The following is a 19,513-nucleotide window of genomic DNA, read 5'->3' as shown; positions in this document are numbered from 1 at the left end:
CTTTGTCACATATGTATGTTCAGTTTGCTATCTTCTATGGACAGCTTCCCGGCAGTGCTGCAGCAGTTTTTGGCCATTTCCGTCAACGGATGGACATCTATCTCTAAGCTCAATGGCTAAACAAACCTAACTGTATTTATTTGTTATTTTTTGAGCGAACAACTTTTTTATTGCTTCTTGTTTTTTGTTGTCCTAGTATGCGAGACAAATAATCCAGTTGGGAAAAACAAAAATTTTGCTTTGTAAATTGCATTGGATTTTTGTTGCGCAAATATTTCGTGTCATTTGTTTATATATTTGTATGTATGTTTGTATGTATTTTGGTTTGTTTATTTTTTGAATGCTCTAAAATTCCGGGTGCTTTGGCTTCTGTATCTCCAGGTTTATTTGTTTGTTTGTTCGCTGTGCTGCGCTGCGCTGCTTTTCAATTCATTCAGGTCTCTTGATTGTGTTTTCGTGACTCACGCAAACAAACCCATACTCACAGATTCACAACAATGCCAGCTTGTGCCTTGCTGTTTGTGGGAAAAATTAAATTGAGGTGAATTTCCACGCCTGCTGCAATTTATTGTGGCGTTTGTGCGAAGATGCATGCGTGGCGCTTTGGGAAATTCTGCCACCAGCGCCAAGCAAATTTGAGCTATGCGCGTTTCGTGCTCTTAGTCGTGCGTCTTTTTACGATTTTGGATTTCTGAATTCGTATGTTGCTCTCGAAAATCTATTCTTCCACCTTTAGGTTACGTGCTGAGTGCTGAAAACGCAATTTTAATAGTTTTTTTTTTATCGCTACTCTAGCCATTGAGCTAATTTTAATCGCCGTGGCTTTTGATGGGATTTTGGGCTTCTTAAGCGATTTCCCATTCGATTTCCATTAGCGATTTTAAATTAGGGTTTTCACAGTTTTTACGATTTGGATACAGCTTGCATATTAGATATTGGCTTATCTAAACGATTTACGTGACTGAGAATTTTGGCGTGTCTAGGAAAGAGTTTTTAATATGTTAACATACTTATGTATTTCTGAAGTGTTGACAGCACTTTTCGACAGTTGGCTGGGGAATTAATGAAACCTATTTTTCTGAATGTGTGGATTGTATATGTGTAGAAAACTAATTTCTCAGCTTCCCCAGGTTGGCAACTTTTGGTCGCAGAGTAGTAGATATTTTAACAATTAAAATTTAAATAACTATGAAGTAACATGAACTTCCATATTTTTTGCATCAAAGCGGCTGTTTGTGGGGAATAAAAAGAGACAATTCAGTTCCCTTGAACCCTAAAACTAATAACAAATAACAAGTAATTTTTAAGCAAAGGACACCACCGACTTCAATTCTCAGATAAAAATTTAAGAGTAACGTTAATTTTTTCATGATCCAATAATCGGATCTAAACGAAATTTGGGGTTTCAAAGCCATAGGAAAAAATTTAATTTGATTAGATGGTCTAACCTGGAAAAATTACTATCACAACTGAATTCAGTGTACCCGAATTGACTTTATGGGGAGGTCGTCGGCTTATTCAAAATAAAAAGTTTATTTTCGTGCGCAGCTTTATTAGACTTAAGTTCAATTTTGCCTTTACTTTCAGCGAAAAGAAATTTACGTTTCTTATAAAACCAAACAAATTACATTTGAAGTAAAGCAACTTTTGTTTCATTTAAATTGTACGTTTATAAATTAACTTCATATATTTATTTACTAAAACAGTCACAAACTATTTTTAATAGGCGTAGCTTCCCTAAATTTGAGATGTGAGTCTTAGGGCCAGTTTCAGATTATTTCTCAGATGCCATTTCGCTTGCGTTGGGTTTCAAAACGCCTTTGTGTAAATTTAACAAACAAGTGGCGGCTCCATTGCTTGTTCCTTGAAATTGTGGTTGCATTTGTTGGTTTGTTTACATTTCGTGCTGAACGACTGATTGTTGTTTCTTATAAACGCAGGGTTGCATGTCTCTATTTAAATAACCAGTTGGGCCCGGTTAAGCGCGGTTTAAATATATGATTTGAAACTGAATTCTCAAAGTTAATCAACAGTCGTAACTTAAATGGCTCATCTGAAATTGGGCCTTAATATTTTCTCTTTAGTTATGTAACTGTAGGCTCAATACTGTGTTTTCGTAATGAAGCAAATTTTATGTAATCAAAAAGCATATAAAACAGTTTCAAAATTGCTAACTGAAGGTAAATGCTGAAATTAAAATAATTTTTCAATTGTACACATAAGGGTGCATCACACTTCATACAAAAAAATAATAGTTGGTACTGTTTTTCTGTATTTCGGAAAAATATTAAGATTTATGAAAGCTGGACCGAGTTTTTCATAAATAAAATAAGTTTATAAAAATAATTTTTTTGAATCCCCTCAAATGATAAAAGAACAAGCTTGAAGTGTGCGAACAAAAGTTCTACAATTTTATAAACGGAATCAAAATAAAGTAATCGCGTAAATATTAACATTTTCCGAAATATTTTTGGAGAGCTTTAAAAAATAATAAGTTTTATAATCCCGAAAAAATTAAAAAGAAACACAACTTTTTTTGGTGATGCATCTTAATGCACATTGGAGTTGGCCAATTTTTTTATGGGGGGAAAAAATTTCATCCTAGAAAACGGGATCGCTGGGAAGCTAGCAAAAAATCGGTAATTTTTATAAAATGCTACTGTTGCGATTACCACCGAAGCTTGTGATATTTTTTTAGATAATTTAAATTTCTGATATTCCTAGGTTGCTTAACCAATTAGTTAATTAATATATGTGCACAATTCTTCTAGAGTAAAATACGAGCATCATGAGCACTCTCTAAATCTATACTTAGAAACGTAAAGTTTGGTACCAGCACCTTTTTCGGGAGGAGGAAAAATTTTGCAAGTGCTAAGCCCTAACTCGGATTTTTTTTTACCACTCTAATGTACACACATTCACAAGTACTTATTTACGCATGCATATTTGCTTTCAATTAAATATTCTGTACTTGTGAAAGAAGTTCTCTTAATAACTGTTGACGTAGTACTTGCTTCATTGTTTTGCTAAATTGAAATTGGAAATAAAATTGCCTTATAGGATCTTAGAGCATTTCATTATAATTTAAATTTTATTTTTTATTTTGTTTTTTGTGCTGCACTGAAATATATATACTAATAAAGTACTGCCTTTGTATTTTGATGCTATTCTTCAGAAATAAATTTCTCAAAAATATTTACTTGCTTTTGGAAAAGTCAATCACTATTATTAGGAATCACTAGTAAGTGTCTGCAGACAGAGTAAAAACTGGTGAGGCGTAGAAGTTCAAGAACTTCAACTCAGCAACACTTCTACTTGTTCGTACGGGTAGCGGTAGTAGAGTGAATGGAACGATGGACTCTACTTTATTAAGAGTAGCTGCCTTGAGGCACCCAAAATCACTGATGCGAAAATACTTGAATGAAAAATTTATTGTTTCCTGTAAGTATACATGTATGCACATATGTATGAACATAATTTCGTGTGCATTTTTGTATAAACATATGCATGTTTGAAGGTATGCATACCTCTAACGAATATACTCGTACTTCAAAATATCTACTATCCAACTCAATTCTATTTACATATTTATTAGTCCTTCTGGCAAAATACAATTATTTTGTTTGCATTATATAATCAAGGAATATTTCCATAAATTTTTCGTAGAAATTCTCGATTTTCATAACTGCAGCGTTGGCGTTGGTTGTACAAAGTGTAGGTGTGTTCCACTAAAAAAATTTTCCAATTTTATGTAACGTAAAATTTACTATGTGAATTTGCTGTTGTTGTTGTTGTTGGCATCTCAAATTTTCTGCCATATCTTTTGTATAGAGTTTTCACACTACTCCACAAAAACTTTGTATTGGAAATATTCTTAAGTTTAATTGATGTTGAGGGCGCATTTATACGAAGTATGAGTACTTACACTTACACTTTGCTTTATTGTTTCTTCGCCGCCACAACTACACTTGCCACAGCTTACTGCATTCTGGCTCACGATGAAGTTTTCGATTTTCAATTTCATGCACAAATGATTTTTGAATGCTTCAGGTGGTACGCAGTTACTGGAAGTAGTTACTTACACGAAAATAATGCATGCACTTGTAGTGGCTATGGAATATTGCACGCAAGTGTTGAGAAATAAAATAAAAGATTAGAATAAGAAAATAATAAAATCAACTCGAACATTAACGAAATTTAATTTAAGTCGACCTTTTTTTTGTTCACCGAATGCAATAAAGTTCAATAGGTGCGGACCTCTCTTTCATTTAATTCTGCTAGTTTTCTAGTTACATTTGCATGTACCTCAGGGTGGTCCAAAAATGCATGTGAAAGAGCAAAGTCGAAATTTTTATGTTCTCACCCCGTAGGATTGTTCTATACCGAAAAAGTATACCCCTATTTTTTATTTTGAAATCAAAAAATATTCAAAAGTCGCTCAAAGCGCTCAAAGTTGCCCATGTAATTTATATGGGAAAAAACCACTTTTCGTAAAAGTGGCATAGCATTCTTGAATGGCATGGACTTCTTGAAAATTAATATTTTTCGATCGAAAAAATCTTTTTCTCTTCAGAAGATTCCAATACCCAAATTTTTTCATGGTATATTTTATAGGTACGCGAAGACCCTCAGAAAATGCCAGAAAATGCAATGGGGGGATAAATAAAAAATCTTTAGTTTTATAAAATGGTTAAGTAAAAAATTGGATCTTGTTATTAAAAGTCTCCTGAAGGGAACCATACTTTTCCGAAAGAAAAATATTGATTTTCAAGAATTCTATACCATTTCTGCAAAAAGTTGTTTTTTCTCATACAAAATACATGGAATACTTTGAGCGCCTTGAGCGACCTCTAAATATTTTTTGATTTCAATATTTCAATTTTTTCCATATAGAATAATCCTAGGGCGTGTAAGAATTAAAATTCCGATTTTACTTATTTTGGACCATCCTAATGGGCATACATATGTATGGGTGTCAGGCCCAAGGGCAGGAAACTTCATGTAAAAATACTTTTGAACGTAAAAAAAACGATGGTGGGCCGAAAGTGGTCAAGGGAACTTCTTAGGCTGGCTCACAAAGCCGCAACATTCAATTCCGGTAGATCTTTTGAAAACACGCTCTCCGATAATACATATACCTTCACTATCGCAGCTTCAATCTTAAAATTTTCTTTCAAGCTACAATCAGCCTTTGCGAGGCTGAAGTGTAATCATCGACCTTACTATACAAACAGTCCTGAACAGTCCTGGTTCCTGACACACAGTGCTCTGCGTGGCTTCGCAGAGACCATTGAGATCCATAAAGTTACCAGATAAACTACGCCAACATTAGTCAGCTAACTAGCTACTGAGTACCTGGAGCAATGTTGGTGAATATCGCAGTCCTCTTTGCAAACTGGAGCATCTTGTTGTGCCCTACATTGGCGGCGACCAATGCCAGTGAGTTTTGTGTCATACGTTGCTAAATACCTTACAACCTTGCGTTTTGGTTCACACCTTCTACGCTTTCCGGGCCATGAAGAGATCGAGCTCCGGTATAATCGCTTGGATAGAAATTGGCACCTTCTCTATCAGCATAATTTCCGACAGAGCGCCTTCTTTGGCCTCCCAGTACAGATGTTCGTCAATAACAGTATGGAGCAAATCCAGAGCTGCCCTATACTCCGCCACATTTCTAGGGGAAGTATTATGCGAAAGTAGTGCCCCTATTGCAGCCTGACTGTCGATATAGAGATGCACCAGTTTATTTACTAAATAGTTTGCTACTAAATACCTTCGCCGCCTTCGTTATGGCCAATACTTCCGCCAGGAAATGCTGCAGTAATTGGGCACCTTATTGGATTGAACTTCGCGTAAACAACTGCCGCTCCTTCACCTTTCCGCATGCTCGACCCGTCTGTATATACACTAAACTCCTCCTGCCATCACGCCAGTCTTCCAGGCCTATAGTGGCTTCGGAGTTCGTGCCAAAATGCACACACTTACTAGATCATGTAGTCAATCCGTCCGAGTAAAGTTGACGCCATACTATTGTGTCCGTAGCCCAGCATGCATAGGATGGCGCTGAAGCTTTCTTCGCCCTCTCCTTCACATTAAGGCGCTTACTATTGAGTATTCTTCCGAGGTATTTGGCATTTTGCTTCAACTGGAGGGTCACCACATTCAGACTAGGCTTAGACCAGTTCATAACCTTGTTGTGCTTGATGAAGAGTGCCAGATCTGTATTTTCCGAGTTGATGCTAAGCTCAATTCAGTCTCCCAAAGTTGTGTATCCCTGCGTATGGACAAACACTTTCCGCTTGCTATAACATAAATATCATCCACATATATGCAGAAAGTACCATAGTAGCTGGATGGCGTCAGTTCTCTTGCAAGGCAACAATCTACTGCTATGGATGCTGCAGCGTCAAGTAGACCACCTGGGGGGCTACTCTGTAATGCGACGCGAAAGAGAAATGCGATGCGATAGGCAATCGCCACAGCGTATTACTTACGACTTATTTGCCTAACGCATCGCATCTCTCTTTCGCATCGCATTACAGAGTAGCCCCTCTGGATTCTCGACGGCAGGAAAGGGAGTCTGTAATATTATTGCGAGCGATTTCTCTTGTCGTGTCTTGTTCGAAACTGATGAGAAAAGTTTTGGTATAACGAATAATTTAAGTCAAAAATTTGGTTCTAATGAACGCCCAAAAAATTTCATTTAATAAACAAAACCGTTAATATGAGGTCTTGAAAGCGGTAATAAGCCATTGACCAAATATTTTTCTGACTAGCATGGTACCTTTTTATCCTGTACGGACCCTTTCCCAGCTACACCTGAAAATAGAGCCAGTTTGGCTATACTATTAACACAATTTCGGAAAGACTACACCTTTTCCAACAGTACATCAGAAAAACACAAATGTATTTCAGAAAACCTCAAATGTATTTCAGAAAAGGGCAAATGTATTTCAGAAAAAGCCAAATGAATTTCAGAAAAACTCAAACGTATTTCAGAAAAGGGCAAATGTATTTCAGAAAACCACAAATGTATTTCAGAAAAGGCCAAATGTATTTCAGAAAAAGCCAAATGATTTTCAGAAAAACGCAAATGCGTTTCAGGAAGGGGCAACTGTATTTCAGAAAAATATTTTTAGAATACAGTTATGCTTTTCTGAAATACTGTTAGAAAAGGTGTAGAATCATATCTGAGTCTGGGGTGCTGAGTTTAGACCCATATTGTAAGTTTCAAAATCATACTATTTGTACTTTTTGCCTTTCACTAATAACAGTACAGCCTTTTGACCCCTCCTTATGAGAGCCTGGAACTAATTTGATTCATTGAAATAGTAATCACCGTTTCTTCTCGATAACCTTTCACTCACATCCGCTGATTTCTGATTACTTAGCGTGCGTGCGTGACACAGCATTTATACCTCTTTTACCCCAATCGGGGTCATCGTGCACCATACACCAGGCAATCATTGCAGCCACCTACAGCTTTACAGTCATCCACCTACGCGCGGCCATTTTCTCCTACGCAATCGGTAGCCGCCGATTTCCATTTGCATTTCCATTTCCATGCTATTAAAATTTCATCAGCTTCAACAACCAAAAACCAACAATCACTTATACGCTATTGGAATACACACACACACGCCCACTAATATATATACACATACACACCTGAATATATATACACATACACACCTGAACAAATGAATAGGAATTAGGAGCACGTAATAATACCTTATTAGCAACTTACTCTTCACCTGGCAGTCATTACCATTTCCCTGCCGAACGTCCCTTACTTTTACAAAGGCATGGCCGCCTTATGTAAGTAGGAATTTAGAATGTACATTTGGTATCAGACATACTTCTGAGCCGCTTTACAAAGTAAGTTACGTGTAATGCAGAGAAGTCGCTCGGAGTAGTTCGGCGCTTGGAGATAACTTCGGCTGCACGTTACTTTGCAACTGACAACGTAATGTGTCGTTGGAGGTGTTCATTTTGTGCTTTACTAGTAGCTGACATTGGCCATGATGACAATTTTGGTACTAAAAACTGAAAAAAAACATGGCTTACCTCGTAAGGTGCTTACCTATTTTCCCAGTGGGATGTAGTCCTCACACACATACACATACAATAACCACACCTGCTTATTTGGCATTGTTGCAGATAAGCCATTCTGGATGCACAACCATCATATTTCACTGCAGTATGTGTACGTCAATGGCAGCGTGTCCATACCGTGTCAGGCCATCGCTGAGCCGCCAGCCAATTTTACCTGGTACAAGAATAGCAACAAGAAACGTTTGCGCAACGACAAACACTACAGCTTCGAGACGGATTATTATGCATCCAATTTGACGATTCAAGCGCGCGACGATAGCGTATTCGACACGTATCGCTGCCTAGCGGAGAACAATCTGGGTGCCATTGAACGCAGTACCGTATTGGAGCGCGGTGTGAAGCCACCACCACCAACGGTGTTGCAGTTGCGCGGCTTCAATTCGAATACGTTCGATGTGGATGTGGGTTCGGTGCGCACTTCACCGGTGCGTAAATTGATGGAGGTGATTGGATTTCGTATTGAGTATATGACGGAATATGAATTCAAATCAGATGCAGGCAAATGGACGAATGCTAAGCGCAGAGATTTTCCATTCGAAGATGGTAAGTCAAGTGGTGAAGTGGGCGGGGGAGAAGGGAGAATGGATGCGGTTGCCCGGCATCTATGGGGTGTAGAAGGAAATGAATGATTGAAGGTTTTGCTTTAGAAAGTAGTTGTAGCAAAAGGCTTTGTTAGTGCTTAGTGGGCGAATTCCCTTATGTTAATAAAGTGTAAGCGTGAAAATTTTGAGGCGCTAAGCATTTTGCGGAAATTATCGCTGAATTGCGTTGGGCGTCTTGCTTTACAACAGTCGCTTAGCAATAAATCCCTGCCTACTGCTTAGCTGCATATCTATTATTGCGAACTTCACTTACTCTGCTCACTCCACTACTTACATACTTATTCTCGTTTATTCCATTGCAGGCGCAACTTTTCTCATCAACAATTTGGAAGCCAACACCACCTATTTCATGCGCGCTGCAACTAAAAATCTCGCCGGTTTCAGCGATTGGACAAAAATCGAAAAATTTCGTACAATCTCCAATGAGCCGCCATCATCGTCGACGCGCTTGGCGCATTTGAGCGGCGCACAATTGTTGTGCATATCGCTGGTGGCGTTGTTGTTGTGCAAGGAATTGTCATTCGGGCTCCAACCAGTTGCCAGTATAACAAGCTACGTCGCGCTGCAGGCGTGCGTTGGTGAAGCGTGCGCAAGCTGGTGGAATTGCAACTATTTAGATATGTATGTATGTATGTAGGGGTATCTACTGATAAAGTCTAGAAGCAGCGTAGAAGAGGTGGGGATGGTTGATGGTTGAGAGAGAGGGTGGCATGGGTTTCATAATAGTGAAAAATTATTGATTAGCGCTAAGGATTAAAGAGTTTGAAATATTTAATTTAATTTAAGTGAAATAAGAAGAAATGAAAATAGAAACAAAAACAAGATTAATTAACCAGATACCTATTTATATTGTTATTAAACCAAAATTTCAAATAACCAATGTAGTTTAATATTACATAGTTTTTCATATTTTTTTTTAGTTTTTATGTTTATTTGAAATGTGGAATTGATTTCAATAAAAATGCGTGTGAAAATAATTGCATTATTAATGCCAGTCGTAAAAAAAAGTCGACGTTTATGAAGATATACATATATATATTAGGGCGGTCCTTAAATGAAGGAAGCAAATTTTTACATCAGATTGCCTAAGCCTCAACCCCTACGTCGATCTCACTATAGTCCAAGATATAACATATAAATTTGGCCCCGATTGGAGGCGGTTAAGGTGTGGCTCCGTATGTGATATCTTCGACTTCAGTAGTATCGATCGATGAAAAAAATATTATTAATTTTTTTGAGTCTCCATGGAGCGTCTGGCTCTGACCCCATTGCGGCACGCCATAACCGACTCCAACTGGGACCAAAATTTATATGTGATGTCTTCGACTACGCCAGTATCGATTTTGGGTATGAGTTGGCAAAAAAATTGATTTTAATTTTTTGAGTCTCTATAGAGGAATCTGAACTTTGGCCCCCTGCCTTAACCGTCTCCAATCGGGACCAAAATTTGTATCTGATATCTGTGACCGTGGTATTACCGATTGAAGGGATGAGACTGAAAAAATTGCTCATTTGATTTTTTAAGGATCACCCTAATGTATATAGTATAACAACTTTTAGTTTTCAAATATGCCAAAAAAAGTTTCGTCTATGGCGGACTTATTTTTTATAAGTGGTTGAATAATTTGTTCCAAAAGATATGGAATTTGAAAACATTATTATTTTGTGAGTCACAATCAGTGTTGCCAGATTTTTTTCAAAAACTGTAAATTTCCAAAAAAAACTGTATTTTCAAACAAAAAACTGTAGCGTTAGAGTTATAAAATCTACGGCCGACAAAAAAGTGGTATTTGCTTTTAAGCTAACCCAACTACCGAAATGTATTTAAATTTTACTAAATATAATTAACATAATTCAATTAACTTTGAATAAAATAACATTCGCAATTTAAGTTACACTTAACTAAACAAAAACAGACTTTATAACTGCAGCACTTGAATCACATTTTGTTTTTAAGGAAATTAAGGGTCATATTTTTTATAAATTTCTTTGTTAATTTGCTTATACATTTGATTCGCTACTTCAAATTTAGTATAATCTCAAGAATTTTTTGTTTATTTAAGATCTTAAAATACCAGATAGTACTGGAATTTTAAATTTTTGCTTTATCCAAATTGATTTTGGAAAATATTCTTTCCACATTTGCTCATGTGACTGGAATCCAAAAGACAGCTGAAACCATTTGTTTCAAAAGTGTAAACACAAATGAAATAATAGTTTTAATTTATTCATTCCAAACTGAAATTCCAAAAAAAACGGGTATTTGTTTTATGAGGAAATTTAAAAAACTGTAACCTTTTCTAAAAAAAACTGTAATTCATAGTTAAATCTGTGAATCTGACAACATTGGTCAGCCTACATCTATTTAAAAACCAGTGCAATAAAAATAAATTCGTAATGTTTGCTTATAATTCAATACTTTATTTAGCAAAGTTAAGATGCCCTGATCTACGTAAAATAAACGCCGCTTTGTTCGATAGATTTTTACCATTATGAAGGTAATTTCACTACAGGTAAATTTCGCGGAAAAGCCTTTTCCTTACCCAGCTTTGATAACCTATGTCTGCGAGACGCTCTCTTTTCGCTCTCTATTTCCGAATCGATCCCTAACCGCCAAAAAGACGTAAGCGAAATTTTTTTTAAATTTTATTTTTGTTGCAGAAATGCATCTAAATGCTGCAGAACATTTCTGCATTAAAAGGAAAGTTTTGAAAAAACTGTTGTTTATGTCTTTTTGGCGGTTAGGGCTCGATATCTTCTAAGAAAAAAATTCCATAAAATTTTTATTACCATAAAATTATGGCAAGCAAATCATGATACGTTTCACAGACTTATGGTTGTCTTCCCACCAAATTTCTGTGGGGCTTTCAAAACAGGGTTAATGGCAAAATACTAGAACAGGCGAATTTATTTTACAGGAAATCCTTATCTTTTGGTAATCCCGTGAATCATAAATGGGTCAGTTATGTTGCGATTCATATAAAAAATAATAATGGATTTACTATTTCTATACTTAACAATGGGCGTTGATTCTATGTCTTTAATTTAGAATGCCGTTGTTTTTGCGTTGGTTTCAGTAGCCAACCAGCTCTTCCGCAGCGAAACAAATACTGTGGTACACGGTGTTTTACTTATTGCTCACTTATGTATGTCCTTGAGCAGGATTTAGTACAGTTCAGTAAGCAAGGGTTGGTCAACATTAGGATGGGTAAAGTTGTCCGCGGCAGTTTTGATGCACAAAAAACATGGCTAGGCGAGTGTGTTTAGAGATGCACATTTAGTATATATAGAACTAGCAAATACCCGGCGTGCAACACTGCGCCAGAAAAGTATTTTTGTGTTGTTACTCCCTCCCAAAACTCTTATGGCCTCATTCATAAAAAATAGAATAGACTTAAAGAGCTTTATGAAGGGAGATATAAATAATGTTAATTTATTTTATCAATTTAAAAAATGAAATTTTTCAAACAGGTGGCAACCCCTCAAAAATATTTTCGGCGGTAAAGTCTCCTAAACCTCCTTAATTTGATATCCATATTGCAATATTTAATTATTAATTATATTAAATTCAAATTTAAAATAGATGGCAACCTCCTGCAAAAATTTGTTCGTTTGTGAACCTTGTTAAACTTCTTTCTTTTAACAGCCATATTGTCATATTTAATTTGTCTGATCAATTTACCTAAACTGCAATTTTCAAACAGCTGGCAACGCTTCCATATTTTAATTTAGACTACATCGTTGACAATTTAATTAGATTTTATTTTTTAGTTTTCGAGTGATGCGTGTAGAAACATACAGATAGATAGACAGACAAAAATTCTAAGAATTTTTCATTTAGCTTCTGTTGCTCTAATAAAGACCCCCTCCTTGTAACTGGAAACCCCCTTGAGCTCCGATCATTTTACTTCATAATATTTATGTACAATAGAAAAGAGCATTCTTCTGTTAAATTCTGTGCAACATTTTTATACCCGAGCGCACTGTGCACAAGGGTATATTAATTTTGTTCACATAACGGTTGTTTGTAACAGCCAAAACGAATCGAGATAGATATAGACAAATGTATACATAAATGATCAGGATGAAAAAAGAAATCGATTAAGCCATGTCTGTCTGTCCGTCCGTCCGTCCGTCTGTCCGTCTGTCCGTCTGTCCGTCTGTCCGTCTGTCCGTCTGTCCGTGTACACGATAACTCGAGCAAAAATTGAGATATCTCAACGAAATTTGGTATGTAGGTTTCCCTTAATCCAAGGTAGGTTGGTATTGAAAATGGGCGAAATCGGACTTTAACCACGCCCACTTCCCATATAACGGTAATTTCCAGAAATACGAAAACTGCGATATTTTAGTAACTACTGGAGATAATTCACTCAAAATTGATATTTACAATAATTTTTAGACGAAAAATAAGAATATTATAAAGTTTTGGAAAATGGGCGTAGCCACGCCCACTTATGGTTACATGTGTATATCTTGGTAACCGCTGCACCAATTTCTTCCAAACTTGGCACAGTTGTTGGCCTTGGTACAGCATAAAAAACCGCCGAAACTTTTTAAAATCGGACAATAACCACGCCCACATCCCATATAACGGTAATTTAGAGAAATACAAAATCTTCGATAAATCATTAAATATTGAAGCTAATTTTTTCAAAATTGATGCTTGCAACAATTCTTTACCAAGAAATACGTTTATGGTAAAATTTTGGAAAATGGGAGTGGCACCGCCCACTTGTGATCACATATAAGTATACCGGTAACCGTTCTACCAATTTGTACCAAACTCGGTATGGTTATTGTACTTGCCACGTGTAAGCAAAACGTTGAAAATTATTGAAATCGGACTAATATAACGGCCGATTCTCATATAACGGTAAATTTAAGAAATGCTTGAAACTTCAATATTTCGAAATTGAAGGACGCTAATTTACTCAAAATTGTTACAACTCGGCTTACCATCTAGCGGAAGGTTTCGGAAGGGTGAAAAAACATATATCTAATACTTGCGCCGGGTATTTAATGTTCGGCTCCGCCCGAACTTAGCCTTTCTTACTTGTTTTTTGTTTACATTTATATGAAATAAATGGCTAATTGTTGATAAATATGTAAATTGGTTAAAAATTTAGGTGTGAAATAAATATTTGTAGAGAAATTAATACGATCGTTTGAACACCAATCTCCCATTCAGCTACATCAATGCGGAAAAATAAATAAAATTTTAATAAAATGTTGAAGCATATACATACATAAAATTTAAATAACTAATCCAAAAGTGTTGAAAAATTATATATTTTAATTAGATAATACACTGACTCAATTATTCAGATTGCGATAAAAATTTATGTTTGCACGTATAAAATAAAACTGAAAATGAAATTGATATATTGCGAATTTCAAATGTTAGCTATGAGTAAATAAACAAAACAACAATCGCAGCAACAATAATAAAACTTACACAACCAAATGTAGAGGGCTTTAGGATTTAATGCATTTTATTATAGAGAAGCATTCAACTCCATTTATACTTAGTACACTTACATATACATATGTATGTACATATATAGTACAGCTATTATTGTAAATGTAAATACATATTTGTATGCCGTACTCCTTATTAGCGATGTGCAGTCCAACTGTTTTGAACACTAATTGTTGTTATGTGCCAAAAAAAATCATAGCCCCACTCGAATATATACCATATATATATAAAATTTTATGATATGCTTGTACAACGCAAATGTGTGTGTTTACATTTAGAAAATTGTAACAAAATGTTTGTAACTGAATATATTTATACGTATTTGTATTAATTTAGAAATTTCAACGCTATCTACGAACTAACATAATTATAAGGCATTGCCATCAATACTCAAATACATACAAATTTCAGCAGCGCAAATACAGAACGGAGCCGGAAAATTTTGAAAACCAAATTATAGAATACATCTACATACCAAATTGCATTTCGTGCCAAAAATTTTAATAAAATATCAAACAAATGAATTATAACATACATATGTATATAAACGTATATGTATGTACATATGTATGCATCAATTAAAATCAAAAAGGATGAAACCCCGAAAATGTTTTCTGCAGACCAACACAAAATCTAAGCGCATAATTAACTCGCATTCAAACAAACAAACAAGCAAACAAACAAACAAACATGATGACCATGTTCATGTACATACATTAAATAATAGCATTGTATATTCAGTTGAAAAATGTCCAGCCATTGTGTAACGAAAAGGAAATAAATTGAAATAAAATATTTGTATAAATGTAAAATATTATTTTGTTGCTTTTATTTGCTTTCCTCTGCAGTGGCGCGCGAGTCATGTTGCGCTTGCAACAAATTATATATATTATATATATTTTATGGGAAGCCAACAATAGAGGCTAAAAAAAAGGTGTATAGGTACGGTGTTGAGTGCGTGGCGAACTGCAAACCAAAAAGTGGTTACAAAAAGCTCCAATTAAGTAGTTTAGAGGTGGCAACACCATGCACCAATTTACTTAGTATTAAATATTATTTAATACAGGTGGCAACCCTACTCACAATTAATTTTTTGTGTTCTTACTCCTTCCCAAAACCCTTGTGGCCTCACTCTTAAAAAAATTAAATAGGTTTAAAGAGTCTCATTTTCGTTGTTGGTGTTTCCGACAGGGTAGGAGTGTGATGTAATGTGGAACGATTTTCCGTCATCCCTTGTCAAATTTGGTTTGGAGACAAACCGGTTTCGGCGTTGTGCCATCTTCAGTGTCATTTTTCGTTCTCTCGAAAGAGCTTTACGAAGTGAGATTTTCAAAATAATTTTCGATTTATGAAGGATTATTTATTTTTTATGAATGTGGGTGTTAGTTGATATATTTTTGATGGTATTTAGAAAGTAGGTAAGGTATCGGTTTTCCGATGACAATTTAATTTATTTTCTTATAACTCCAGTCCACTTATCGCGCGCTTTTTTCAAAGGTAAATGAATTAAATATTTGTCTAAAGAATATTCAAATGTGTATATTTGAGGCCATGAGAGAGGAAGTGGCCCAGCCCAAAATTTTTTGGTGTGTACTTCCCTACTTTAGGTAGTGTCAAATGTGAAAAATCTTAAAAAACTTATTTTGAAAAAATCAGCCCACTTTACAAAGAAAGCATTTGATGTTGTGATAGGGATTAAGGAAACAAAAATACTTTGCATAAACGCTTTTTTACATCTTTAAAAATTGTTGTATTACCATTTTACTAAACCTTAATTATTTTGAAAGATGGCAGCTCTTTTGAATGAAGTTTGACTAGTTAAAATTTTTTGAAAATGTTTTCATTGTAAAATTAAAGGTATGTTGGTTTAAAGTTCTTAAGCGCGTTTCCTTATATCTTTAATTTTTTTTTTTAACAACTTACTAAATATTAATTCTTATTTCAATAGGTGGCAACTCAATTCAAGTTTTGAATTATTTTCAATGCCTTATACTGACTAGTTCACTAAAAACTAGATATTTCTATAGGTGACAACCCTAAACCAAACATTTTGTAGATAAGAAAATTATCAAATGCTTTTTATTTAATACATCTTTTGAATATTTTGTACTTACTAATTAATATATATTAATTATTATATTAATAGGTGCATCTTTTCAAAATTTGGTAATACCACTTTACTAAAGCTTTATTATTTTAATAGGTTTCAGCCATTTTGATAAAAATATGTCTAGTTTAAATTTCCTTAAAAATCTTTAATTAAAATAATATATAGCAAAATATAAAGTCGTCCATTCGCTACTGTGGATGAAGAATATGTGAAAACAGTTTGGGACCTCCTCCGGGGGGCCTCCTTCGGATAGTTGACCGCAACCGCATTCCGTTCAAACCGAAAGCGAAAGTGCTGAAAATCCAAGTATATCTTCTTCTGCAACGGCGAAATCCGGATCTACACCTAGTGGTTCGAGGGTGTGGAATGTGGCAAAATCAGCGAATTTTTGGGGTGGCCAAAATTGCATACTCCAAATCAACAGCGGAAAAAGAACATCGTATACTTGATCTCCATGAAAGCTTCGCAAAACAGTGGTAGTGTGTATCTTCACCTCATAAAACCGCAACTGGACAAAAAGAAGGAAAACATCCGCCAGGTGGGTGAGGTTGATAAGAATTTGGGACTTAAAATTGTCCCGAATGCCTCCTGAATCCCAACTGACATAATGAAGGATGACCTGGAAACAATATCCAGTCGTGGGAATTACCCAGAGTCTTAAACTGAAGGCCACTCAAATAAATCTTCACACAAGTAAAGCAACCGCAGTCTAGCTCACCCTCAAATGAGAGCGAGTCATCTACGACGCGACTTTAGTCCAAGAGTTCTCGATGCCAGTGGCTAATTTGCAAAATTAGAACACATTTCATGAGCACAGCTAATAAAGCAAGAACGGCGATATGAATTAAAAAAGTTTTAGGATTATAATAAATTCAAACTCTTGCTAATGAGTGAGATGCGCTAACCAACTCTGGTGGAGCCACAAATGTTGGATTTTTGGTGGGAGGGAGACTTCTTCTTCGAATAATGTCCCTGGCCACGGTAGAAGAATTTCTTTCAAATTTAAAAAAATTCTTTTAAGCGAACTTAGAGCGTACTGATGAGAGCCTTTGTTACAATTGGAATATTCTCGGGTCTTTCAAAGCATCTGCACGGTATACGGATTGCGGGTTAATCGACAAACTTGACCAGACGTTTCCGCCCTTTGAATTGGCTGATTGTTTGATAAGCATCCTGTAGGATGTTTCGAACCTTATTCTACTTTTACGTGCACTACAAGCACGGTTGAGCTTTCTGTGGGCGCTTCAGCTCTCAACTCTCAAATACGTCAACAGATTTCGCTTCGCAGGCGATGGTAAAACTTTCAGCGTCAGGTTGCGTATCGTTCCTATGCATTTTACTTTGAGAGCGAAATTAGCTGACGGCCGGTGTTTGTTGCGTGTCACAGGTACGAATTTTACGGTGATTGCAGAATTGTAGCCAGTGAATATGTGCTAAAAAATTTGGTGCCAGTTTTTACGATAAGTGGATATCTTACAGTTGACGAAAGGCGGTTTAACTTCTCAAAGGAGGTTTTACCCAAATTATCCACCAGAGGTCGCCAGCAGTCTTTCCACTGCCGCGAGCCATCGGGCGATAAACCTGGGCCCCTGCCGATCGTTCAGCGATACCGACAGCAGTCGACGTCAACGGTAAGGGTCAGTGGCAAATCGTTGTCAATTTTTCTGTCTTAGACACAGCCAATATAACTCAAATTTTCAGTCCTCGCATCACTTTGCAGTATCTTTCCACGTTGATGACAGATGAGGCAATCAGTTATATTTATGTATTAGTTGGCTTTACCCTATTTTAATAAGTCGCTATCCAATTTTTGAACGCAGTAATTTTCCCGTTGGCGCCCTCGTGGCATATCATGGTGAACATAAATTCCTGCAAGCGTTTTAACCACAGAATACTATATAGGTAACCGTATAACATACTAACCTATTCTGCCAGAAGATATGTATGTATGTAATACATATGTATGCATTCCAACTGCAGAGGTTCCGTTAATTGTTGAAGCTGGCAAATTAATGTACGCTGTATTAAAAATGTATTACAAAAATAAATTCGCGCATTAAATGTCAGCCCACAAGAACGAACGAAAAATGTATGTAAATGTAAAATAAATAAATAAATAAAACCACTGGATAAAAACATCAAAGACCAACGTTGGGTATTCCGCATGTACATATGTATGTATGTAGGTAAGTATGCTGCCGCAATGCAATACAAACATAAAAGGTAATTACAATTGGAGATTGAAAACTGAAAACGTCATTGGCGCGCATTGTACACCAGAGTGGGTGTTGTACCAAGGAGAGACAATGAGGGGGAGAATGATGGAGCGAGAGTAGGAGTTGAGAGTGAAATAGATAAGGGTGACTGCATGAGGGTGCGAGGAGCGAAATAAAGCTGCTTTGGATTGAGCAAAACCCCAAATCCGCCAGTGAATTGCAGCAGCAAACAATAAATGACCCAATCACTGCAGTCAGTGGCGCGCATTAAACTTATGTAAATACAATGGTTCGTATTTTCGTATGTTTCTGTACGCGCATATGAATGTACCCGGAAGTCAAATCTAATATTTTTGCGCTAGCTTACTACCAGTTTGTTTTTCGACTGAACCAGGTCGTAGAATATCTCCTTAAGATCAGAATCACTCTTACCAGCAAGTACTACTTTGGTTTGAGTAGGCAATTTAGAAATGAAGTCCTCTCTATAAGTGACTCATCATGTCTTCAATGACCATATCCGATGAGGCGGCTCTTGGGGTATTCGAGAGAAAGATCTTTCGGACGATTTTCGGGCCTTTCCACGTTTTCTATGGCGAGGGCTTTAGACGATAGAACGATGAGCTGTATGAGTTTTACAAAGCCATGGACATAGTGCAGCGAACAAAAAGTAGAAGAAACGTTATATTTAAATGTATATATACGTGCATCCCTGACCACTAGTTATTTTGAGCCAACTACCGAGTTCGGAAGAGTTAAAAAACTACCTTGGATAGTTTCTGATTTAAATGGCTGTTGTTGTTTATTTTTATTCCCGCAATTTCTAAAGAAATCCCTGTTGGCTATACCTGATCTTTCGATGTTATTGAAGTTCGTATTTGGGCTTATAAGGCAACTATGAGCTGATAAACATTTAGAGGAAGTGTGACAGCAACCTTACGTACGATGTCAATGGGCAATATTTTGAACTCGATTTTAAGTGCCGCAGCGG

General features: G+C 36.1%; 1 protein-coding gene across 1 annotated transcript; it reads left to right on the top strand.

Moving 5' to 3' along the window:
• The first annotated feature begins 8,124 nt into the window (after positions 1–8,124).
• On the top strand, positions 8,125–15,013 carry LOC118741106 (neural cell adhesion molecule 1-A-like). The gene is made up of 3 exons (XM_036472941.1): positions 8,125–8,658; positions 9,020–9,338; positions 14,536–15,013. Exons 1-3 carry the CDS (start codon positions 8,175–8,177, stop codon positions 14,564–14,566), a joined length of 834 nt encoding a protein of 277 aa, XP_036328834.1. The 5' UTR covers positions 8,125–8,174; the 3' UTR covers positions 14,567–15,013.
• Positions 15,014–19,513: the final 4,500 nt, after the last annotated feature.

The sequence above is a fragment of the Rhagoletis pomonella genome, unplaced genomic scaffold (genome assembly GCF_013731165.1).
Source record: "Rhagoletis pomonella isolate Grant_MI unplaced genomic scaffold, Rhpom_1.0 Rhpom_scaffold_00006, whole genome shotgun sequence".
NCBI classification, from domain to species: Eukaryota; Metazoa; Arthropoda; class Insecta; order Diptera; family Tephritidae; genus Rhagoletis; species Rhagoletis pomonella.
Note: the sequence above shows the minus strand (reverse complement) of the source record. Positions and strands in the feature narration are given on the sequence as shown.

Coding starts and splice junctions, on each gene's coding strand:
- LOC118741106 (XM_036472941.1), top strand. CDS start 8,175: ATGCACAACCATCATATTTCACTGCAGTATGTGTACGTCAATGGCAGC. Junction 8,659..9,019: donor AGATTTTCCATTCGAAGATG/GTAAGTCAAGTG, acceptor ATTCCATTGCAG/GCGCAACTTTTCTCATCAAC. Junction 9,339..14,535: donor AATTGCAACTATTTAGATAT/GTATGTATGTAT, acceptor GTATTAATTTAG/AAATTTCAACGCTATCTACG.